Here is a 25,844-nt window from a genome sequence, read left to right on the forward strand (position 1 = left end):
ATTACTTGGTCTTTAAAAAGAAGAAAATTCTGCCCCTTGGGATAACATAGATGGAACTGGAGGACATTAGGCTAAGTGAAATAAGCCAGGCACAGAAAGACAAATACCGCACGATCTAACTTACAGGTGGAATCTAAAATTGTCAAACTCATAGAAGCAGAGAGTAGGATGGTGGTTGCCAGGGGCTGGGAGGAGGAGCAAATGGGGTGATATTGGTCAAAGGGTACAAACATGATAACTATGTAGAGGTAATAGATATATTAATTAGCTGAAATGTGGCCATCGTTTTATAATGTATACCAAAATATCAAGTTGTACATTTTAAATGCAAGCAATTTTTATATGTCAAAAAATCAAATTGTCAGGAATAAATAAAAAAGTTATTTATACCAGTCAGAATAACAATCACTAAAAATACAAAAACCAACCAACCCACCAACCAGACCAACACCAAACAACCAGATGCTGGCAAGAATAAAAAAAAAAAGGGAACTCTTATACACTGTTGGTGGGAGAGCGAATTAGTACAATCTCTATGGAAAACAGTATGAGGATTTCTCAAAGAACAAAAATATAAAACTACCATTTGATCCAGCAGTCCCACTATTGGGGATCTACCCAATGGAAAAGAAATCATTATATCAAAGAGACACCTGCACATGTTTGTTTATTGTAGCACTATTCACAATAGCAAAGATACGGACCTAACCTAAGTGTCCATCAACAGAAGACTGGATAAAGAAAATGTGATATATATATATACCACGAAATACTATTCAGCCATAAAAAGAGTGAAATCATGTCTTTTGCAGAAACATGGATGGAATGGGAGTCCATTATCTTAAGTGAAACAACTCAGAAATAGAAAGTACAATACCGCATGTTCTCACTTATAAGTGGGAGCCAATGGACTCCATGTCCATTAGCTCATGGTCAAATACCATACGTTTTCACTTATACGTGGGAGCATGGACTCCAGGTCCATGTAAACATGGACATGGAGTGTGGAATAATACACACTGGATACTCAGAAAGGTGGGAGAGTGAGAGAAGGGCGGGGAACCTCACTTAATGGGTACAATGTACACTATTTGGGTGATGCGTACACTAAAAGCTACTGTCTGAAAGTCTACTGTCTGCAGACTTCACTATGCAATATATGCATGTAACAAAAACTGCACTTGCACTCCTTAAATCCATTTTAAAAAAAGAATGGGGCTGGACGTGGTGGCTCACGCCTGTAATCCCAGCACTCTGGGAGGCTGAGGAGAGCGGATCACCTGGGGTCAGGAGTTCGAGATCAGCCTGACCAACATGGAGAAACCCCATCTCTACTACAAATACAAACAAACAAACAACAACAACAAAAAATAGCCAGGCATGGTGGTACACGCCTGTAATCCCAGCTGCTCGGGAGGCTGAGGCAGGAGAATCACTTGAACCCAGGAGGCGGAGGTTGCAGAGAGCCAAGATCGTGCCATTGCACTCCAGCCTGGGCAACGAGAGCAAAACTTCATCTCATAAAAAAAAAAAAAAAAAAAAAGAAAGATGAAAAGACAAAAAAAATATAGCCCACCCCAACCCAAGAAGGCCCTCCTAGTCGGAACCTAACTTCTTGGTGGTGGGCTGTGAGTGGGGGAGTTTCTCACCTTAGTGCAATGACCCTGCAGCCTGTGTACCGTGCACCCACGCTGCTCCTCTGGAACAAAGGGCTGAGCTGCAGAGGGAGAAGGGAGCCGTGGCTGGTCAGAGGCAGGCAGGCAACAGCCCTAGGATGGGCATGGCAGGGCTGCAGAGGGAGGCAGGCCTCTCACCAGGTGCTGCATGACATTGTCTGTGATGTTGAACTTGAGGGAGCCGGGTTGACCCATGTCCGCCATGTAGCGCAGGTTGTTGATGGTGAAGTTCAGTGTGAAGGGCTCCTCGCTGACCATCCCGGCTAGGGCAGGGGGAAGAGAGAGAGAGAGAGAGACAGAGAGAGAGATGAAGCTCTTGGGGAGGATGATGGGTGGGTAGGGGGTGGTGTGGGACAAGGTGGGGGCAGTGTGTTCCAAAGACCCTGGGTCCACCTCTCAATAAGCCCAAGGCTGACTTTTAATGGAGACATCTCCAGCAGCCAGTAAGGGTGTGCTTAATGATTTGGGATGTCCAGATGGGGTCCTATCCAAATGCAAGAAGGGAGGATTCTGTAAAAAGTGCCAGTGATTCTGATCTTTCCCAGGGGAAAGGCTCCGTATAACCACACTGATGCAGAAGTCATGCATGACTCCAGACATTTTTTTAAAAATGTATTCTCTCTCTCTCTCTTCCTGTCTCCCCCTTGATCCTTCTCTGCCTTTCTCCCATTTCTCTCTCTCCTTCACTAACAACCAGGTATGCTAATCTTCTATGCATTGGTTAACATGGCCAACAATCTTTGCAGCCATAACCAACCTCTCTGCACCTCAGTTTACTCATCTGTAAAATGAGATGACAATGGTTCACAATGATGATTCCTGCCTCAACAGTTGTTATAAAGCTTAAACAAGTTAATCATTGTAAAGCATGTAAGCACTGCTGGGCACACAGGTCAATATGGTGTACATGTTTATTATATAAAATATATCACAAATGCTTTCTAATCACTTCCTCTGTGTGGAACTTTATGGAAGTATGAGCTAAGGATTCTTTTTTACTTTTTTTCTTTTTTTTTGTTTTGAGATGGAGTCTCACTCTGTCGCCCAGGCTGGAGAGCAGTGGTGCGATCTCGGTTCACTGTAAGCTCCACCTCCCAGGTTTTACGCCATTCTCCTGCCTCAGCCTCCTGAGTAGCTGGGACCACAGGTGTGCACCACCACGCCTGGCTAATTTTTTTTTTTTTTTTTTTAGTAGAGATGGGGTTTCACCGTGTTAGCCAGGATGGTCTTGATCTCCTGACTTTGTGATCCACCCGCGTCAGCCTCCCAAAGTGCTGGGATTACAGGCATGAGTCACTGCGCCCAGCCAAGCTAAGATTTAAGATAAACCGCTAGAAGAAAAGTTTACCTCTCCTTCTCTCCCTGCCTTTCTTCTTTTCATCACTCTTGAATTTCCTTCTGTTCATTCTTCCTTCTCTCCTTCTTTCTCTCCTGAACTTCCTTCTGTTCATTCTTCCTTCTCTCCTTCTCTGTTTCCATCCTTTCTTCTTCCCTTCCATCTTTCATTCTATTAATGCATCCTTTCTTTCTTGCTGACTTTTTTCCTTTCATTGTACCTTCTATCATTTATTTATCCTTCCTCTTCCTTCTCTCACTTTTTTCCTTCTTTTCACCCATCCATCCATCCATCCATCCATTCATTTATCCATCCATCTATCTATCCATCTATCCACCTACCCACTCATCTGTCCATCCATCCATCCATCCATCCATCCATCCATCCATCCATCCATCCACCTATCCATTAATCCATCCATCCATCCATCCATCCATCCATCCACCCACCCACCCATCCGTTCATCCATCTGTCCATCCATCCATTCATCCATTCACTCACTCACCCACCCATCTGTTCATCCATCCATCCATCCACCCATTCATCCACCCACCCATCCACCCATCCATCCATCATCTATCTTTCCTTCCTTACACCTCTCTTTTCTTCCTTCCATCCACTTATCCACCTTTCCTCCTCCTTTTCTTCTTTCATCCATTTTTTTATTTCTTCAATCCACTCATCCATCCTCTATCCCTTCCTCCTTCCATTCATCACGTCTTCCTTCCATCTATCCACTTTGCCTTCCTTCCATATATATGGAATTTGTCCTACACTGCTCCAGGAACATTTGAAGGGGAGCAGGGGGTGGGGTAAAGAAATATTCTGGCCCTTCAATAGCCCCGCCCACCATTGTCCCACCAATGCCTCTTATTGGCTGAACCTAAAAGGCAGCTAGTTAGCATGGGAACCTGGGAAATGAAGTTTTCATGAGTCAGAACTCTATCCCACAGAGCACAGGAAGGTTGGAGAATGGATCCGAGGACAAAAACAAAACAAAACAAAACAAAAACCCACAAGTGGTATAATAGAGAAAGCCCATAAGAAGTTACATTCCTATAAAAGAGAAGCAGACAACAGAATATAAACCAATAAGTTCAAAAAAGTGAGAGAAGTATTGTGAAGGATTAACAGAAAACAAACAAACAAACAAACAAACAAAAAAACCCAGGATCTCATTTGGAAGTATGAGTGACACAAATTAGTGTAAGAAATTGACTTTTCCTTCACAGTCCACAGATTGAACAGACAACCCAGAGAGTGGGAGAAAATCTTCACAATCTATATATCCAACAAAGGACTAATATCTAGAATCTACAACGAACTCAAACAAAATAGCAAGAAAAAAACAAACAATCCCATCAAAAATTGGGCTAAGGACATGAATAGACAATTCTCAAAAGAAGATACACAAATGGCCAATGAACATATGAAAAAATGTTCAACATCACTAATGACCAGGGAAATGAAAATCAAAACCATAATGTGATACCACCTTACTTCTACAAGAATTGCCATAATCAAAAAATAAAAAAATAATTGATGTGGCTCTGGGGGCCAAGACGGTCGGCTAGAAGCAGCAGTGCTTGGAAGCTCCCACTGAAAAAAACCACAATAAGCGTGTGAATCCTTCCCTGGCAACCAAGATATCCAGGTTCCCTCATCAAAATTGACTAGAAGGCTGGCAGTGACCCACGGACAGAAGGAAGAGCAGTGTGGTGTGGTGGCCCACCTGAGAGACACAAGGGGAAGGGGAACCCCTTCCCCCTAGCCAAGGGAGGTGGTGAGTGAGCGGGGTATCCAATCTGGAGAAACTGTGCTTTTTCCACGGAACTGTGCAACCCACAGATTGGAAGATCCCATTCGCGAACCCATGCCACTGGGACCTAGTGTCCCAACCCCAGAACGCGCAGATTCTTACAGCTGGAATCTACCTAAGCCTACGGAACTCCCCGGGGGAGGGGCGACCAGCACTGGCTGCAGCTGCCTGCTGTCTAAGTCTTTTGAGTTCCTTGGGGGAGGGGCAACAGCCAGCACTGGGACTCACAACTGCCTAACACGCTAAGCTCCCTGGGTGGGGGAAGGGCAGCACCCCTTTCTGTAGCTCCAGGCTGTGCTTTTTCCCTGCTGGAGCCAGTAAGGCTGAATGGCTTCGTCCCAAGGTTTGTCCCCACAGTCCAACACACCGGCTGTGGCAGTCTGCAGCCAAAGTGACTCTTCAGGGCTTACCCTTACCCAACCTTCCTCAGTGGGCAGGGCTTTCCTGTAGGATCTCCAATAATTCCAGCCAGAGGCTCAGGGACAGAATTCAGACTCCCTGGGCTTGAGCCCCTAGTGGGAGGGGTGGCTGCAGTCTCTGCAGACCAGCAGAGTTAGCCTCTCCTCCTGGTAGTTCTGAGGAATTCAGGCAGCCCAGATGTGTGGGTTTCCCCCCAGTGAAGCACCCCCTCTCCACCAGGGACAAAGGGCTTCATTAAATGGGTCCTGTTCCCCATGCCAGTCAACTGGGTGAGACCCTCCAACAATAGTTGTCAGACACCCTATACAGGAGTGATCCTCCTGGCATCAGGTTGGTGCCCCTCAAGATCAGAGGTCCCAGAAGAAGCAGGCACCTATCTTTGCTGCTCTCCAGCCTCCCTGTGTGACATCTCCAGGCATGGGAGTGAATCAGATGAATAGGACCTGAAGTGAACCTCTAGCAAACTGCAGCAGCCCTACAGAAGAGGGACCTGACTATTGACAGAAAAACAAGCAGAAAGTGACAACAACAGCATCAACAATAACTACAACAACAAAAAGTCCTCCACAAAAACCCCTCCAAGGATCAGCATCCTCAAAGCCTGAAACTAAAACTCACAAAGATAAGAAAGAATCAACAAAAATATGCTGAAAACCCAAAAGACCAGAGTGCCTCTTCTCCTCCAAATGACCACAACATCTCTCCATTAAGGGTGCAGAACTGGATGAAGGATTAGATGGATGAATTGACAGAAATAGGCTTCAGAAGATGGACAATAAAAAAGTACAATGAGCTAAGGGAGCATGTCCTAATGCAATGCAAAGAAGCCAAGAACCTTGATGAAAGGTTAAAGGAATTGCTAACTAGAATAAACAGTTTAGAGAGGAACATAAACAACCCGATGGAGCTGAAAAACAGCACAAAAACTTCGTGAAGCATACACAAGTATCAACAGCCAAATCGATGAAGTGGAAGAAAGGATATCAGCAATGACCAAGCTGAGCCTGAGTTGAGCCTTCTAGGAAAACCAAAGAGTCAACTACACATCATCAAGGAACCTAACTCTCTCGAATTCAGCCCCATAATCCTGAGTCAGCTCCAACTGGATTGGTAGCAACTGATTTTTTTTTTTTGATAACCATTCTGAAGCTGTTTTGAACTGAGAGAAAATGAACGCTATTATCAATTGGTGATGTCTGCCATGAATGCTGCAGTCAATTAATGATGTCTGTCATGGATGAGGGAGTGCAGCAGATGCCATATAGTTTTCCAGTGTAAACTCTGGCAGACACTAAAGTTGAACCAAGGCAGAAGAGGAAATTTTCCATACATTATAAGAAAGCATACTTCATTCTTTCCTTCCCCGGGAAAATCCATGTTTTCCTGTAGATCTAAATCTGTCAATCTACCATGTACAAGGTCCTGAAGTAGATACTAGGGAAGCACAAGGGAGTAAGACACAGTTGCTCCAATCAGCAGGTTTATGCACTATTGGGGTGACTGGATATAAACACAATGTTCAAAGCAGAGAAAATGTGTTTGCAATTGACTTAAAAAATATGCAACAGGACTTAGAATGAGTGACAAAATAAAAGGTTCCCATAATTCTTTTGCCTATAATAATTCAAGTTTTTTTTTCCTTTTTAGAAATCATATTAAATAGTACCAGTTAAACACTGAGCATAGCACTTTGGTGCATATTCAGGACCCAATAAGTTCATATATTATCTATTACCTTTGTTATCACCACCACCATCATAATCATCACCATCCCTGTCACCATCACCATCATTATTGTCATAATCACCACCATCATTACCACCATCACCATCATCATCATTACCATCATCACCACCACCATCACCATTGTCATCATGATCATCATAATCACCATCACCATCGTCATCATCATTGCCACCATCAGTATCATCATAAAAACAGCTCTTTGAGAGGAGAGATTATTAATTGTTTCATGATCCATGCCATATCCCCAGGATTTGGCAGAGCCCCAGGGCTTGGCACAGTGCTCAATAAAGTTTGTTGGTTGGCTCATCATCACTAGATTTATAAAGAATTTCCATCTTTATTTGACTGAATAATGGAAGAGATGTTTACGCTCATCAGCCATGCTCTAACAGAGGTGCCATTGGCACATACTTATTCAAGGGACCAGTAGAAGGGATGGAGCCCCAGAATTTCCCAGGTCCACTGTGGTAGTCCCAAGAGCTACAGAGAAGCCCTCTTCAGCGGAAGCATCCAACCCTCTCATGGCAGAAAGGTCAGCAAATACAACTATTTACAGGCCTTGCTGCATATGAGGCCTGAGTTGAGTCTCTCTCTGGAGTTGGCCAGAAGGGAAAGGGAATAACTTGTGCCCTCCCAGCCCCTTTCCTTATGAAGAAGACATAGGGGCATAGGAAGAGGGGACAGCTCCTGCCCTGCTTGGCATATAATTGGGGCCACTGGAGCATCGGTTGAATACTCACTGCTGGTGGTGGGCACAGAGCTCCGATGGGTGAAACCTGCATAGAGAAGGAGGGAGGAGAGTGGGTAAGGGTTAAGGGAGAGGTGGGCAATCAAATAGGGGTCACAGATACCCTAGTGGAATGGAAGAAGTTTCAAGGAACAGAGGCCTTTGAAGATTCTCTATCAGTACTCTCAGATCAGGGAAGAAGGTACTTGGGATGAACTCAGTCCAAGATGAAGAAACTATGAAGTTCAGACATCAGTCATCACACAAAGACAACATAGCCAAGGCTTCAATGGCCAGGCAGGGAGTGTGACCTCAAGTCAGAGAGTAAGAGGCTGCCCAGCAAAGAGGAAGACTCTCCAACCACATCACAGTTGCTCACCATTGACAAAGAGGCTGTCGTTGTCCAGGGTATAGGGGCCCAGCTCAGTGATGCTGTGGGTCAGCTGGCTCAGCTCCAAATACAGCTTCTCTCTGTCCAGCCCAGGGCCTGTGGGGTCAGGGTGGTGGGTGCAGATGACATCCACTCCAGTGGCTTCCCCATCCTTCTCTGGCCTAGGGAGGGCAGATAAGGGGAATGACATTAAATAGACTGCCTACAGGGAGGCATTATGAGATTCCTGAGGGCAGGACAGGAAGGGGACAGAGGAAATGAGACTCCTGGTGGACAGGTGAGAAGCCATACTAAGATTTTCTGAATGTGCTGACTTCCAGGCAGCCTGGGAATGTGAGTAGGGTCAGGAATACAAGAATTTTATAAAACTGCATTCTCATGGCATGGGGACAGGACAGCCCAGACTTGAGAAACATTAAGAGCTGGAATTGGGGATAAAAGCAAGTGGGTGGGGGATGTTTATCCTGAGAGAAACCTTGGAAGATAATTTAACACCTGAAGGAGAGGGAGGTGGGGAGAAGTAAGAAATTCAGAGGGATCACCAAGGTAGAAGCCTGATCTGGCTGATGGGCCCTGCAAGTTCTCTCGGTTGACGGGGGAGGTGGTCGGATCAGAAGATATGTTGGTCCTGGAGCCACCAATGCCTGAATTCCACTTGTGCTGAGGACTTCCATAGGGAGGGAAGGAAGAAAGCTGACCAAACTCCTTGGGCCTAGGAACACTTGGGGCAGCCAGACTGGTTATTCTCAGTTCTCACCTGAGCAAGGTCAGCCTGCAGCCAGAGTACAGAGGGCCAACACTGGTGTTCTTGAACAAGGGCCTTAGCTGTGGTGGAGGAAGAGGGAGGTGAGTAGGACAGCTGAGGACATAGGAGCAAGGAAGATGTAAGGTGGGAGGGGCTGTAATCAGGGGGTGAGAATTGCATCTCTCAGGTGAGGGGAGGTGGGTGAGATCTTCTTCCATGCCTTGGAATGGGTGATGTAGATGGAACGAGACAAGGTGGGCAGGGCAGAGTGAGGTAGGCAGGGCTCTCACCAGACCCTGAAGGACCCTCTCTGTAGTGTTGAACTTCCTGGAGCCAGGCCACATGTTCTCCTCATACTGCAGGTTAGTGATGGTGAAGTTGAGAGTGAATAGTATCAGGAGATGGCTGGCAGCTGTAGTGTAGGTGGGAAATAAACACTATGTTCAAAAGCAGAGAACATTTAAGAGTTTGTAATAGACTTATCTCTAAACATATGCAACCAGATTTAAAGAGAGTGATAAAATAGGTTTTCATGCCTCCCTTGACTATAATGATCAAAGTTTTTCATATAGCATGCTAAATAATAATAGTTAGATGCTGAGCACAACCTTTCACGCATATTCAGTGTTCCATAATACTAGATACTATCTATTACCTTTGTTATCACCACCATCATCATCATCACCAACACTGTGGCCATCACTTTCATTATTGTCATCACCACCACCATCAGGACCAAAACCAAGATCATCATAATCCCTATCATCCCCATCACCATCATCATCATCATCCACATCATCACCTGCACTATCACCACCAGGAACGCGGTCACCAGCACCATCACTATTTCATCCTTACCATCATAACGATCACCACCACCATCATCATCATCACAATCACCACCACCACCGCCACACAGCCATCATGATCCACATCACCACCACTGGTACCATGATCACCAACACCCTCATCACATCATCCTTAACCATCATAACCACCACCACCACCACCACCACTATCATCATCATCCTCATTGTCAGTATCACCATCACATTGTCAATCACCGCCACAATCACCACCATCACCACCACTGTCATCCTTCCTATAATCACCACCAACACTATCATCATCATCATCACATCATCATTACTGTCAAAACCACTACCATCATCAGTATCATCATCATCATCATCTTCATATTCACCATTATCATCACATCATGGTCATCAGCATCACCATCATCTCCAGCAACATCATTATCACCACTATCCCACATCATCCTCAAAATAAAATAAGCTCTCTGAGGGCAGAGATTTTTAATCTCTTTTGTGTTCCCTGCTTTATCTCTAGGGCCTGGCAGAGAGTGGGTGCTCAAAGAAGTTTGTTGGGTGACTCATCATCAGTAAATTTGCTATGATTTTTAATCTTTATTTAAGTAAAAAGAACAGAGATGTTGACACTCATCATGCATACTCTAATAGAAGTGTCATTGACTGGAACTTACCTGAAGGGCCAAGTATCGAGGTTGGAGTCCTAGATACTCCCAGATACACTGTGGGGATCCCAGGAGCTGAGGAGAAGCCCGCATTAGTTAGAGCAGCAAGCTCTTTCATGGCAGAAATGCCAGCAGATAGGAGTATTTCTGCATACAGGGCTTGAGATTAGTGTCTCTCTGGAGCTGGGCCAGAGGGAAAGGGAATCATTTATACCCTTTCAGATCCTTCCCTCATGAAGAAGATATAGGGGCATAGGAAAAGCAGGTCAGCTCCTGTCCTGCTTGGAGTAGGATTTGGGCCACTGGAATGTTAGTAGAATACTCACTGCTGGTGGTGGGCACAGAGCTCCGATGGGTGAGACCTGCATAAACAGGGAGGAAGGAGAGTGGGTAAGGGTTAAGGGAAATGTAGGGGACTAAAAGGGGTCAGTGCTACCATGGTGCAATTGAAGGAGTTTCAGGGAACATGGGCTTTGAGGATTCTCTATAAGCACCCTCAGATCAGGGAAGAAGGTCCTGAGGATGAAGGTCTCCAGTACAAGATGAAGAAGAAACCATGAAGTTCGGATTAGTCATCAAACACAGACAACATGGCCAAGACTTTAATGGCCAGGTAGGGAGTGTGACCTCAAGACAGAGAGTAGAGGCCTGCTCAACAAGGAAGAAGAAACTCCAACCACATCACAGTTGCTCACCATTGACAAAGAGGCTGTCGTTGTCCAGGGTATAGGGGCCCAGCTCAGTGATGCTGTGGGTCAGCTGGCTTAGCTCCCAATACAACTGCTCTCTGTCCAGCCTAGGGCTTTTGGGGTCAGGGTGGTGGGTGCAGATGGCGTCTACTCCAGTGGCTGCCCCATCCTTCTCAGGCCTGGAGAGGGCGGGTGAGGGGAATAATAATAAAGTTTTGTCTAGGGAGGAGTCCCAAGATTGCTGAGTGAAGGACAGGAAGGGGCCACAGGAAATGAGAAGCCTGGTACACAGATGAGAAGCCACACTTAGATTCTCTGAGTGCACTGACTACTGTCCAGCTTGGGACAGTGAGCATACTTGTGGATACAAGAATTTTTCTAACATTGCCGTGTGGCTCTTGCATTCTCATGGCATGGGGACAGGACAGCTTAGACTTGAGACAGGTGAAGAGCTGGAATTGAGAATTAAACAAGTGAATGAGGCATGTTTGTCTTGAGAGAAATCTTAGTTAGAGAATTTAACACCTAAAGGCAGAGGAGGTGGGGAAAAAAGAGGGAATTCAGAGGGATGGCCAGGGTGAAAGTCCAATCTTTCTGATGGACCCTGTGGAAATTTTCAGTTGATTTGGGTGGGATGGCAGGGGGCAGTGGTAATATTGGGAGACACATTAGTCTTGGAGCCACTGTTCCTTGAGTTCCATCTTTGATGAGAATAACCACAGAGAGGGCAGGAAAAAAGAAGTGCAAACTCATGGAGACTGGAAACAATTGGGGCAACAAAGGTTGGCAATTCTAAGGTCTCACCTGAGCAAGGTCAGTCTGCAGCCAGAGTACAGAGGGCCAACACTGGTGCTCTTGAACAGGGGCCTGAGCTGTGGGGGAGGGAGAGGGAGGTGAGTAGGATGGCTGAGGGGGTAGGGGCAGGGGACTAGTAATTGGGGCTGGCACCAGTAGGTGGGCCTGGCATCAGTGGATGGGGGCTCATGTCTCTGGGTGTGAGGGGAGGTGGGTGAGATCTTCTTCTGTGCCCTGCCATGAGTGAGAGAGGTGGGGCTAGACAAGGTGAACTGGGCAGAGTGAGATGCTTGGGGCTCTTACCAGGCCCTGAAGGACCCTCTCCGTGGTGTTGAACTTCCTGGAGCCAGGGTGCTGCATGTTCTCCTCATACCGCAGGTTGGTGATGGTGAAGTTGAGAGTGAACGGCACCAGGAGAGGGCTGGCAGCTGCCATGGAGGTGGGAAAGAAATGACATGTTCAAGAGTAGAGAATTTTATACATTTCCAAAAGGCCTGCTTCTAAACATATGCAACGGAATTTAAAGAGAGAATAAAATAAAAAGTTTCCATGCGTCCCTTGACTATAACGATAGAAGTTTCTAACCAAGCCTACTAAATAATAGTAGTAGCTAGCATACCTCTTGGTGCATATTCAGAGTTCTATAATACTAAATATTATCTGTTACTTTTATTATCAGCATTGTCATCATCAATGTCACCAACACTGTGACCCTCACTATTATTATTGTCATCACCACCAGCATCAGCACCACTCACATCAGCACCAAAATCATGACCAAAACTGTGGTGATGGTCATGGGGATGCTAGAATCATCCCCACTACCATCATCATCATCATCACCACGACCACCACAATCATCATCATTTGCATCATCATCACCAGCACCATGATTACCAATGCCATTATCATATCATCATTACTCTCATCACCACCACCACCACCATCACAACCATCATTATAATCATCATTATCTTCATTGTAACCATCACAATCACTATTGTCAATCACTACCACAACCACCATCATCCTTACCACCATCATTCTTCCCGTAATCACCCCTACAACTATCCTCCTCATCATCACATGATTACCATCATAACCACCACCACCATCATCATCATTATTATCATTGTCAACATCATCATTAATATTGTCAATCACTACCAAAACCACCACCATCACCAACACCACTATCATCCTTCCCGTAATCACCACCACCATTGTCATCATCACAGCATCACCATTATAACCCCTGCCACCAACATCATCATCATCACCACCATCTTCATAATTATCATCCTTATCGCCATCATTATCACTAGCATCACCATTTTTATTGTCGTCATCTCCAGTAACCTCAGCACCAACAATCTCCATCACCCTCACAATAAAATAAGCTTCCTTGCAGCAGAGATTTTTAACTCTTTTGTGTCCCCTTCCTTATCCCTAGAACCCTGCAGAAACTAGGCACTCAATTAAGTTTGTTAGATGACTCCTCATCCATAGATTCGCTAGGATATTTTATTTAAGCGAAAATGGCAGAGATGTTGACAGTCATCAGGCATACTCTAACAGAGATGCAATTGATTTGTATTTATCCGAGGGACCAGGTTTAGAAGCTGGAGTCCCAGATGTTCCCAGGTCCACTGTGGAGGTCCCAGGAGCTGAGGAGAAGGCCTCTTTAGTGAAAGTGTCAAACCCTCTCATGGCAGAAATGCCAGCAGGTAGGAGTATTCATGGACCTTGCTGCATGTGGGGCTTGAGCTGGGTCTCTCTCTGAAGAGACTTGGGCCAGAAGGGAGAGGGAATAACTTGTGCTGTCCCAGCTCCTTTGCTCATAGAGGACATAGGGGCATGTGAGGAGGGTTCAGTTCTTGCTCTGCGTGGTGTAGGATCAGGCGCACTGGAACATCAGTGGAATACTCACTGCTGGTGGTGGGTACAGAGCTCCATTGTGTGAAACCTGCATAGAGACGGAGGGAGGAAGGTAGGTAAGGGTTAAAGGAGTGGTGGGGCACTATATAGGGGTGAGGGTACCCTGTTGCAATGGAAGGAATTTCCCAGAACACGAGCCATTGAAGATTCTCTATCAGCACCCTCAGATCCAGAAAGCAGATCCCCAGGAAGAACTCAGTCCAAGGTGAAATAGAAACCATGAAGTTCCAACCTTAGCTGTCACATACAGACAACATGGCCGAGCATTCAATAGCCAGGCAGGGAGTGTGACCTCAAGGCAGAGAGTAGAGGCTTCCCAGCAAGAAGGAAGAGACTCCAACCACATCACAGCTACTCACCATTGACATAGAGACTGTCCCTGTCCAGGGTGTAGGGGCCCAGCTCAGTGATGCCATGGGTCAGCTGGCTCAGTTCCCAGTATAGCTGCTCTCTGTCCAGTCCAGGGCTTTTGGGGTCAGGGCGGTAGGTGCAGATGGCATCCACTTTGGTGGCTGCCCCATCCTTCTTGGGCCTGGGGAGGGCAAGATTGGGGGAAGACAATACATGGATTGCCTAGGGAGGGGTCCTGAGATCCCACGGGGCAGGACAGGATGGGGCCAGAGGAAATGAGAAGACTGGTAGAGAAGTGAGAAGCCACACTTCCATTCTCTGAGTACACTGACTCTCAGCGACTATAAGCAGAATCATGGATGCAAGGATTTTTATAAAATTGCAAAGTGGAAACTTTTTAATAAAATTGCAAGAGGAGAACTCATACTTGAGACAGGTAAAGAGTTGGGATGAAAGCAAGTGGACAAGGCATGTTTTTCTTGGGAGAAATCCTGGGAACAGCATTTAACAGAATTTAACCACTTGTGGAAAGGCAGGTAGGGCAAAGGAGGGAATTCAGAGGGATGACCAAGGTAGAAGCCCAGTCGTGCTGATGGGCTCTGCATCTCTCAGTTGAGGTGGGAGGTGGTAGGATCAGGAAGCACATTGGTCTTGGAGCCACTGCCTGCTGGATTCCACCTGTGCTGTGGACATCTCCAGGGAGTGCAGAAAGGAAGCAGGTCAGACTTCTCAGATCAGTCAGACTGGTTGTTCTCAGTTCTCACCTGAGTAAGGTCAGTCTGCAGCCAGAGTACAGAGGGCCAACACTGGTGTTCTTGAACAAAGGCCTGAGCTGTGGAGGAGGGAGAAAGAGGTGAATGGGAGGACTGAAGTCATAGGGATGTGGTAGAAGGGAGGTGGGCAGGGCGGGCAACAGTTGGTGGGGCTGGCATTAGTGGTTGGGGCATGCATATCTGGGGGCAAGATGAGGTAGGTGAGATCTTCCATGCTCTGCAACAGGTGAGGTGGGCAGGACTGAACATGGTGAGTGGGGTAGAATGAGGTGTGTGGGGCTCTTACCAGACCCTGAAGGACTCTCTCTGTGGTGTTAAACTTTCCAGAGCCAGGGTGATGCATGCTCTCCTCATACCACAGGTTAGTGATGGTGAAGTTAAGTGTGAATAGCACCAGGAGAGGGCTGGCGGCTATAGTGAAGATGGGAAATAAAGTGTTTAAAAGTAGACTAACATGTAAGAATTTGTGATAGAGGCTGGGCGCGGTGGCTCACGCCTGTAATCCCAGCACTTTGGGAGGCCGAGGTGGGTGGATCATGAGGTCAGGAGATTGAGACCATCCCAGTTAACAGAGTGAAATCCTGTCTCTACTAAAAATACAAAAAAATTGCCGGGCATGGTGGCGGGTGCCTGTAGTCCCAGCTATTCGGGAAACTGAGGCAGGAGAATGGCATGAACCCAGGAGGCGGAGCTTGCAGTGAGCCGAGATCGTGCCACTGGACCAGATCTAGCCTGGGTGATGGAGACTCCGTTTCAAAAAAAAAAAAAAAAAAAAGAATTTGTGATAGAATTGTTTCTAAACATATGCAACATGATTTAAAGTGACAAAATAAAAGGTTTTCAGGCCTCTCTTGACTATAATGATAGATAGTTTTCATAGAGCATACTAAATAATAGTAGTTAGATGCTGAGCATAGCTCTTGGTGCATATTCAGTATTCCATACTACTAGACATTATCTACTACTTTGTCAACATCACGATCATCATCAACATCAGCAACACTGTGACCATCACTATCATTATTGTCATCACCACCAGCATCAGCACAAAACTATGACCATCATAATTCCTATCATCCCCACCCATTGCCATCATCACACCACCAGCACCCCAACCATCATCATCCATATAATCACTACTAGCACATGGTCACTAACACCATTATCATATCATTCTTACCGTCATAACCACCATCACCACCACCACCACCATCATCATCATTATCACCATCATCACCACTATCATTATCCTTTTTGTCAACATCATGATCACATTGTCAATTACCTTCAAAACCATCACATCACCACCACCACTGTCATCCTTCCCATAATCATCACCACCACTATCGTCATCATCACCGTCAAAACCACTACCACCACCATCATCATCACCATCATCATCAGCAATGCCATCATTGTTGTCATCATGTCCACCACCATCATCACCACCACCCCTATCATTATCATCATCGTCATCACAATAATATAACCTTCCTGAGGACAGAGATTTGTATTTCTTTGGTGTTCCCTGCCTTATCCCTAGGGCCCTGAAGCAGCCAGACTCTCAATAAAATTTGTTGGTTGACTTCTCATCACTACATTCACTAGGACTTTTCATCTTTATTTGAGTGAAAATGGCGGAGTTGTAGGCCAGGTGCGGTGGCTTACGCCTGTCATCCCAGCACTTTGGGGGACCAAGGCAGACAGATCACGAGGTCAGGAGTTCGAGATAAGCTTGACCAACATGGTGAAGCCCCATCTCTACTAAAAATATAAAAATTAGCTGGGCGTGGTGGCATGCACCTGTAATCCCAGCTATCCAGGAGGCAGAGGCAGGAGAATTGCTTGAACCCAGGAGGCCGAGGTTGCAGTGGGCCAAGATCACGCCATTGCATTCCAGCCTGGGCGACAGAGTAAGACTCCATCTCAAAAAAGGAAAGAAAAAGAAAAGAAAATAGCAGAGATGTTGACACTCCTCAGGCATGCTGTAATAGAGATGGCACTGAATGGTACTCACTCGCGGGTCCAGACAGGGAGGCTGGAGTTCTCGAGGTTCCCAGGTACATTGTGGAGGTATCAGGAGCTGAGGAGAAGGTTTGCTGTATTAGTGAAAGCAGCAAACCCTCTCACGGCAGAAACACCAGCAGGTAGGAGTATTTATGGCCCCTGCTGCATGTGGGGCTTGAGCAGGATCTCCATCTGGAGATGGGCCAGAGGGAAAGGGGAATAACTTGTGCTCTCTCAGTTCCTTCCCTCATGAAGAGGATATAGGGGCATAGAAGGAGAGGAAAGCTCCTGCCCTTTATGGTGTAGGATCAGGAGCACTGGAATATCAGTTAATACTCACTTCTGGTGGTCATCATGGAGCTCTGATGGGTGAAACCTGCATTGAGATGGAGGGAGGAGAGTGGGTAAGTGTTAACGGAGTGGTGGGGTACCCTGGTGCAACAGAAGGAATTTCCCAGAACATGGGACATTGAAGATTCTCTATCAGCACCCTCAGATTTAGAAAGCAGATCCTGAGGGTAAACTCAGTCCCAGATGAAGAAGAAACCACGAGGTTTTGACCTTGGCCACCACATACAGACAACATGGCTGAGCCTTCAATAGCCAGACAGGGAGTGTGACCTCAGGCCAGAGAATAGAGGCTGCCCAGCAAGGCAGAAGAGACTCCAGCCACATCAAAGTTGCCCACCATTGACATAGAGACTGTGTCTGTCCAGGGTGTAGGGGCCCAGCTCAGTGATGCCATGGGTCAGCTGGCTCAGCTTCCAGTACAGCCGCTCTCTGTCCAGTCCAGGGCTTTGGGGGTCAGGACGGTGGGTGCAGACAGCATCCACTCTGGTGGCTGCCCCATCCTTCTCAGGCCTGGGGAGGGCAGATGAAGCAAATAACAATTTAAAACTTGCCTCAGGGGGAGTTCTGAGATTTCCTGAGGCCAGACAGGAAGGGACCAGAGGAAATGAGAAGCCTGGGAAAGAGGTCATAAGTCACATTTAGATTCTCTGAGTGTCCCAGCTGCCAGCCAGCCCAGGACTGTGAACAGAGTCATAGATGCAAGAACTTTTTATAAAATTGCAAGGTGAAGCCTGCATTCTCATGGCGTGGAGACAAGAGTACTCAGACATGAGACAGATGAAGAGCTGGAATTGGGGATGAAAGCAAGTGGATGAGACATGTTTGTCTTACGAGAAATCCTGGGGACAGAATTTAACAACTGGAGGAAAGGGAGGTGGGTGGAAAGGAGGGAATTCAGAGGGATGACCAAGGTAGAAGCCCAATTCTCCTGATGGACTCTGCAGAATCTCTCTGTTGATTGGGGCGGTGCCGATGGTATCGAGAGACAGATTAGTTTTGAAGCCACTGCTTCCTGAATTCCATCTTTTGTGAGGACATTCACAGGGATGGCAGGAAAAAAAAAAACCAATCCAAACTCTTTGAGTCTAGGAACAATTGGGGCAGCTAGGCTAGCTCTTCTAAAGTCTCACCTGAGCAAGGTCAGTCTGCAACCAGGGTACAGAGCGCCAACACTGGTGTTCTTGAACAAGGGCCTAAGCTGTGGAAGAGGGAGAGGGAGGTGACTAGAAGGGCTGGGGACATAGTGGTGGGGCACAAGTGTGGCGGACGCAGCTGGCACCAGTGGGCAGGGCTTGTGTCTATGGGGTAGGTGGATGAGATTTTCTTCCATGGCCCTGGCATGGGTAATGTTGTTGGGACCAGGTAAGGTGAGTGGGGCAGAGTAAGGTGGGCAGATGTCTCACCAGACCCTGAAGGACCCTCTCCGTGGTGCTGAACTTCCTGGAGCCAGGGCGACCCATGTCCTCCTCGTACCGCAGGTTATTGATGGTAAAATTGAGGGTGAATGGCAGCAGGAGAGGGCCAGTGCCTGTAGTAATAGTTGGGAAACAAACACTATTGCGTTTGTATTTTTAATCAGTTGCATATAGTTAAAATAAGTCTATTGAAAACTCCTCAAGGTTCTCGACTTTTGCAATAGACTTGAAGAGTGCAATAAATTTATTTTTAATCATATGCAACAGAATTTAAAATGAATGAAAAATAAAAGGTTGCTGTGCCCTTCTTGATATAAATTATTTTTTAAAAAAACATATTAAATAATACTTGTTAGATTCTGAGCTCAGCTTTTGGTGCATATTCAGTGCTGAAAAATATCAGATATTACCTGTTACCTTTGTCATCACCATTATCATCATCATAATCATGATCATCATCATCATTATTGTCAGCATCAGCACCACCACTATCACCACCATGACAATCCCCATCAATGCTATCACAAACATCATTATCACCATTGTCATCTCATCATTACCATCATAATCACCATCACTGTCATCATCTGAATAATCATCATCATCACGATCATTGTCATCATAATCACCATCGTCATCATTATTGTCATCCTCAGTAACACCACCATCACCAATGTCATAATCTACATCAACACCACCACAAACATCATCATCATCATCACCATAATCACATCATCATTACCATCATAACCAGCAACATTACTGTCATCATCCAAACAGCCATCATCATCTTTACCATCATCATCACCATTGTTATCATCATCACCACTCCAACATCATCCCCACAGTCAATACAACTGTCATCATCATCATTGTTATTATAATTATTGCCAACATCCCCATAATTATTGTCAATTGTAATCCCCACCACCACCACCACCATCATTCTTCCCATGATTACCCCCACCATAATCATCATTATCCTTACCATCATCACCACCACCACCACCACCACCACCACTGCAGTCATCATCACCGCCACCCCCATCAACATCATCACAAAAATATAAGCTCATTGAGGGCAGTGTTTTTTCTTTTTTTGTTCCCTGATGTATATCCAGGTCCTGATACACAGGCAGTGCTCAATGAACTTAGTTGGTTGACCTATGGTTACTAGATTTACTATGAATTCCCATCTTTAGTTGAGTGAATAACGACAGAGATGTTTACACTCATCAACCATGCTCTAAATATCATTGACTGGTATTTACCTGTGGGGCCAGGGAGGGATGATGGAGTCTCAGAGGTTTCCAGCTGTACTGTGAAAGTCCCAGGAGCTGAGGAGAAGCCCTCATCAGTGAAAGGAGCAAGTGCTCTCATGGAAGTAATGCCAGCAGGAGGGACTATTCATGGGGACTTTTGCCTGTAGGGCTTCAGCTGGGATTCTGGTTAGCTGGGGCAGTGGGGATGGGGAATAATTTTTGCCCTCTATGTTCCTTCCCATATGGAAAGAACGTAAGGGCTTATGAATAGGGGTCAGCTCCTGCTAAGTTTGGTGTAGGATTGGGGCCACTGGAACATCAGTAGAATACTCACTGCTGGTGGCAGGCACAGAGCTCTGCTGGGTGAAACCTGCATAGAGAGGGAGGGAGGAATGTGAATAAGAGTCAAGTGGGAGGTAGGGAATCAAACAAAAGTCAGGACTACCCTGATGGAATTAAAGGAGTTTCATGGAACAGGGACATTTGGAGATTCTCTGTCAGAATCTGAGTATCAGGGAAGAAGGTACTAAGGATGAAATCAGTTCAAGATAAAGAAGAAATCATGAAATTGTGACATCAATCACCACATACAGACATGTCCTAGCCTTCAGTGTCCAGGCAGGGCATGTGACCTCAAGTCAGAGAGTAGAGGCTGCCCAGCTAGGAGAAAGAGACTCTAACCACATAACAGCTGCTTACCATTGACATAGAGACTATCCCTGTCCAGGGTGTAGGGGCCCAGCTCAGTGATGCTGTGGGTCAGCTGGCTCAGCTCCCAGTATAGCCGCTCTCTGTCTAGCCCAGGGATTTTGGGGTCAGGGCGGTGGGTACAGATGGCGTCCACTCTGGTGGCTGCTCCATCCTTCTCAGGCCTAGGGGGAGGTGGTGAGGGGAATGGCAATAAATGAATTGCCTAAGGAGAGATCCTGAGATGGCAGAGTGAAGGACAAAAAGGACAGAGGAAGTAAAAAGTCTATTACAGAGGTGGGAAGCATTACTTAGATTCTCTGAGTGCACTGGCCGGCCTGGGACTGTGAGCATAGTTGTGGATATAATAGTTTTCCCAAAATGGCAGGGCGGATCCTGCATTCTTAAAGCCTGGAAACAGGAGAGCTCAGATTTGAGATAGGTGAAGAGCTGGAATTGGGGATGAAAGCAAGTGGTTGAGGCATGTTTGTCTTGAGAGAAATCCTGGTTACAGAATTTAACACCTAAAGTCAATGCAGGTGGGGGGAAAACAGGGAATTCAGAGGGATGGCCAGGGTAGAAGTCCAGACCTGTTGATGGACTCTGGAATTTCTCAGTCTGTTTGGAAGTGGGGGCGGGGGCACTGCTAATAGCAGGAGACAGGTTAGTCCTGGAGCTACTGTTTCCTGAATTCCATCTTTGATAAGAATAATCACAAAGAGGACAGGAAAAAAGAAGTCCAAACTCATTGAGACTAGGAACAATTGGGGCAGCCAGGCAGGAAATTCTAAGGTCTCACCTGAGCAAGGTCAGTCTGCAGCCAGAATACAGAGGGCCAACACCCGTGCTCTTGAACAAGTGCTTGAGCTGTGGAGGAGGGAGAGAGAGGTCAGTGGCAGGGCTGAGGAGGCAGGGGCAGGGCAGAAGTGAGGTGGGTGGGGCTGGCTCTAGTTGGTAGAGCTGACATCAGTAGGTTGGATGGGGCTTTTATCTCTTGGGGTGAGGGGAGGTGGGTGAGATCTTCTGTGGCCATATAGATACATAGGTGGGACTAGGTAAGATGGGTAGGGCAGAGTGAGATAGGTGGGGCTCTCACCAGACCCTGCAGAACCCTCTCCGTGGTGTTGAACTTCCTGGAGCCAGGGTGACCCATGTTCTCCTCATACTGTAGGTTAGTGATGGTGAAGTTGAGTGTGAATGGCACCAGGAGAGGGCTGGTGGCTATAGTGAAGGTGAGAAATAAACACTATGTTTGAAAGTAGAGAACATTTAAGAGTTTGCAATAGACTTATTTCTAAATATATGCAACAGGATTTAAAATGAGTAATAAAACATAATGTTTTCATGCCTCCTTTGACTATTATGATAGATGTTTTTGATAGAGCACATTAAATAACTGTAGTGAGATGCTGAGCATAGGTCTTGGTGCATATTCAGTGTTCCATAGTGCCAGATACTATCTAGTGCCATTGTTAACACCAACTTCATTTTCAATATCACCATGATTATCTCCATGAGTATTACTGTCATCATCATCACCATTAGCACCAACCCCGCCACTACCAGCACCACCATCATCATCATCATCATTACCACCACAACCATCATCATCCTAATCATCACCTCCATCACCATTTTCATCATCACCATCATCATTGTCAATATCACCATGCTTATCACCATCAGTAGTATTATTGTCATCATCACCACCACCATCATCATTATCCTCATCATCCCCATCACCAGCAGTGCTATCATCATCGCCATCTTCATTACCATCAGTGTCAACATCACCATCATTTTTGTCAATCACCACCACCATAATTATTATTGTCTTCACATAATTATTATCATCATAACCACTACCCCCACCATTGTCATCATCCTCATCATTGTCATAATAATTAGCATCATCACCACCATCATCTATATCATGATCATTATCATCATCATCATCACCATCACCACCATCATCATCACCACCACTTACATCATCATCATCATCACAGGAATATAAGCTATCTTAAGCAGAGATTGCTATCTATTTCTATGTTCCCTGCTGTATCTTCAGGGCCTGGCACATAGTAGGTGCTCAATAAAGTTTACAGGTTAACTCCTCATCACTAGATTTACTATGACTTTTATCTTTATTTAAGTGCATAATGGCAGAAATGTTTATATTCATCAGGAATGCTCTAACGGAGATGCCACTGGCTGATACTTACCTGTAGATTCAGGGAGGGAAGACAGGATCCCAGAGGTTCCCAGGTTCACTGTGGAGGTCCCAGGAGCTAAGGAGAAGCCCTTATCAGTGAAAGCAGCAAGCATTCTCATGGCAGAAATGCCAGCAGGTAGGACTAGTATGAGGCTTGCTGCATGTGGGTCTTGAACTGTGTTTCTCTTTGGGCACAAGGGAGAAGGAATAACTTGTGCTCTCCCAGCACCTTCTCTCATGAAGAGGACATAAGTGTGTATGAGGAGGGCTCAGCACCTGCCCTGCTTGGAGTAGAATTGGGGGTACTGGAACATCAGTTGAATACTCACTGTTGGTGGTTGGTATGGAGCTCCAATGAGTGAAACCTGCAGAGAGAGGGAAGGAGGATAGTGGGTAAGGGTTAAGGAGAGGTGGGGGGATGAAATAGGAATCAGGGCTACCCTGGTGGATTAGAAGGGGTTTCATGGAACAGGAGCCATTAAAGGTTCTCTATCAGCACATTCACTTCAGGGTCCAAGGTCTGGAGGATGAACACAGTACAAGATGCAGAAAAAAAATAATGAAGTTCTAACATCAATCATCACATGCAGACAACATGGCAGAGATTTCAATGTCCAGACAGGAAGTGTGACCTCAAGCCAGAAAGGAGGGGCTGCCCAGCAAGAAGGACGAGAATCCAACCACATCAAAGCTGCTCACCATTGACATAGAGACTGTCCCTGTCCAGGGCGTAGGGGCCCAGCTCAGTGATGCCATGGGTCAACTGGCTCAGCTCCCAGTACAGCTGCTCTCTGTCCAGTCCAGGGCTTTGAGGGTCAGGGCGGTAGGTACAGATGGCATCCACTCTGGTGGCTGCCTTGTCCTTCTCTGGCCTGAGGAGGTTAAGTGGGTGGAGGGGGTGACAATGAAAGGATTGCCCAGGCAGGGGTTCTGAGATTCCTGAGGGAAGGACAGGGAGGGGACAGAGGAAATGAGAAGCCGGGGAGAGAGGTGAGAAGCCACAATTAATTTCTCTAAATGCACCAACTCCTAGCCAGCCCTGGATTGGGAGCAGAGTCATGGACACAAGAATATTTATGAAATTGCAAGGTGAAACTTCCAGTTTGATAGCACGAAGACAGGAGAGCTCAGACTTGAGACAAGTGAAGAGCTAGAATCAGAGATAAAAGCAAGTGGAAAACCCACCTTTCTCTTAAGGGAGACCTTGGGAACAGAATTTTAAAACTTAAGGGAAGGGATAAGGAGGAATGGAAAGTATTAAGAAGGATGAGTGGAGTAAGAACCCAATCTTGATGATGGGCTCTGCAGAATCTGTCACTTGAGTGGGGAAGTGCTAGGATCAGGAGACACATTCTTTCTTGAAGCCACTGCCAACTGAATCCCACTTCTGCTGAGGACGCTCACAGGGAGAGCAAGAAGGATGCTGCTGGGGCCTGGGAACACTTGGGTAAGCCCTGATTGGCTATTCTAAGGTCTCACCTGAGCAAGGTCAGTCTGCAGCTGGAGTACAAAGGGCTGATACTGGTATTCTTGAACAAGGGCCCCAGCTGTGGAGGAGGGAGAGAGAGGTGATTGGGAGGGGTGATGAGGAGGGGCAGGGCAGAAATGAGACAGGTGGGGCTGACACCAGTGGGTACGGCTTGTGATTTGGGGTCAAAGGTGATTCACATGGGATCTTCTTGTACATCCCTGGCATGGGTGATGCAGGTAGAATCTGGTAAGGTGGGCCAGGCAGTTAGATGGGTTGGACTCTCACCAGACCCTGTAGGACCCTCTCCGTGGTGTTGAACTTCCTGGAGCCAGGGTGTCGCATGGCCTCCTCATACTGCAAGTTGGTGATGGTGAAGTTGAGGGTGAATGGCAGGAGGAGAGGACCAGGCACTGTAGTGTGGGTAAGAAACAAACACTATGTTCAGAAGTACAGAAATTATGGATTTGCAATAAAATTATTTTTAAATATACACAGCATTAAACGGGATGGACAAAATGAAGATTTTTGATCCCTCCCTTAACTATAACGATAGAATTTAAAAAGACACATAGCATATCATATCAGTTGGATGCTGAGCCTAGCTTCCATTGTATGTTCATTGCTCAATAATGTCATACCTCATCCCTTACCTTTGTTACCACCATCATAATCACCATCATTGTCACCTACAGCATCATTATTGTCATCATCATTGCCACCACCACCACCGTAATAATCCCCATAATCACCACCAGCACAACCATCACCACCACCATCATCATCATCACCGTCATTACTGCCATCATCACTGCCACCACCATCACCATAATCCCCATTGTCATCATCATCATTGTCACCCACACCATAATAATTGTCATCACTGCCACCAACACCACCACCATAATAATCTCCATCATCGCCACCAGCACCAGAACCACCATCATCATCATCACCATCACTGTCACCCACACCATCCTTGTCACCACCACTGCCATGACCACCACCATGATCATCTCCATCACGACCACCAGCACTATCATTTATCACACTCAACACATCATCATCATCATAACCCCCACCATTGTCATCATCCTCACCACCTTCATCATTATCATCATCATTGCTACCATAAGCATCACCATCATCATCAAAACTGCCACCACTATCATCATCACCACCCGCCACAGTCATCATCACAAGAATATAAGCTCTCTGATGGCAGAGATTTTTATATGTTTTGTATACCTGCTGTATCCCCAGGGTCTGGCACAGAGGAGGTGATCAATCACATTTGTAGGTTGACTTATCATCACTAGATTTACTATGATTTTTACCTTTATTTGAGTAAATAATGGCAGACATGTTTCTGCTCATCAGTCATGCTCTAATAGAGGTGCCATTGACTGGTGCTCACCTGTGTGGCCAGGGAGGGAGGCTGGAGTCCCAGAGGTTTCCAAGTGCACTGCAGAGGTCCCAGGAACTGAGAAGAAGCCCTCATTACTGAAAGCAGCAAACCCTCTCATGGTGGAAATGCC

The 25,844-nt window shown here is 46.2% G+C and overlaps 1 protein-coding gene across 2 annotated transcripts in view; it reads right to left on the bottom strand.

Moving 5' to 3' along the window:
- The window catches only part of MUC16 (mucin 16, cell surface associated), a 172,096-nt gene that overhangs the window by 27,447 nt on the left and 118,805 nt on the right, over nt 1-25,844 (bottom strand). The window contains exons 64-94 of one of the 2 annotated variants that reach the window (XM_065535782.2): nt 25,724-25,789; nt 24,595-24,719; nt 24,318-24,385; nt 23,538-23,710; nt 23,168-23,203; nt 22,849-22,914; nt 21,720-21,844; nt 21,423-21,490; nt 20,636-20,808; nt 20,271-20,306; nt 19,946-20,011; nt 18,663-18,787; nt 18,390-18,457; nt 17,597-17,769; nt 17,249-17,284; nt 16,919-16,984; nt 15,188-15,312; nt 14,893-14,960; nt 14,137-14,309; nt 13,770-13,805; nt 12,143-12,267; nt 11,849-11,916; nt 11,051-11,223; nt 10,682-10,717; nt 10,365-10,430; nt 9,151-9,272; nt 8,873-8,940; nt 8,104-8,276; nt 7,738-7,773; nt 1,815-1,939; nt 1,650-1,717 (exon numbers count right to left, since the gene is read on the bottom strand). In XM_065535782.2, the coding sequence (XP_065391854.1) occupies nt 1,650-1,717; nt 1,815-1,939; nt 7,738-7,773; nt 8,104-8,276; nt 8,873-8,940; nt 9,151-9,272; nt 10,365-10,430; nt 10,682-10,717; nt 11,051-11,223; nt 11,849-11,916; nt 12,143-12,267; nt 13,770-13,805; nt 14,137-14,309; nt 14,893-14,960; nt 15,188-15,312; nt 16,919-16,984; nt 17,249-17,284; nt 17,597-17,769; nt 18,390-18,457; nt 18,663-18,787; nt 19,946-20,011; nt 20,271-20,306; nt 20,636-20,808; nt 21,423-21,490; nt 21,720-21,844; nt 22,849-22,914; nt 23,168-23,203; nt 23,538-23,710; nt 24,318-24,385; nt 24,595-24,719; nt 25,724-25,789 (2,932 nt within the window). The remainder of the gene's footprint in view (nt 1-1,649; nt 1,718-1,814; nt 1,940-7,737; nt 7,774-8,103; nt 8,277-8,872; nt 8,941-9,150; nt 9,273-10,364; nt 10,431-10,681; nt 10,718-11,050; nt 11,224-11,848; nt 11,917-12,142; nt 12,268-13,769; nt 13,806-14,136; nt 14,310-14,892; nt 14,961-15,187; nt 15,313-16,918; nt 16,985-17,248; nt 17,285-17,596; nt 17,770-18,389; nt 18,458-18,662; nt 18,788-19,945; nt 20,012-20,270; nt 20,307-20,635; nt 20,809-21,422; nt 21,491-21,719; nt 21,845-22,848; nt 22,915-23,167; nt 23,204-23,537; nt 23,711-24,317; nt 24,386-24,594; nt 24,720-25,723; nt 25,790-25,844) is intronic. The other variant, XM_074025726.1, reaches the window with a different exon arrangement.

The sequence above is a fragment of the Macaca fascicularis genome, chromosome 19 (genome assembly GCF_037993035.2).
Source record: "Macaca fascicularis isolate 582-1 chromosome 19, T2T-MFA8v1.1".
NCBI classification, from domain to species: Eukaryota; Metazoa; Chordata; class Mammalia; order Primates; family Cercopithecidae; genus Macaca; species Macaca fascicularis.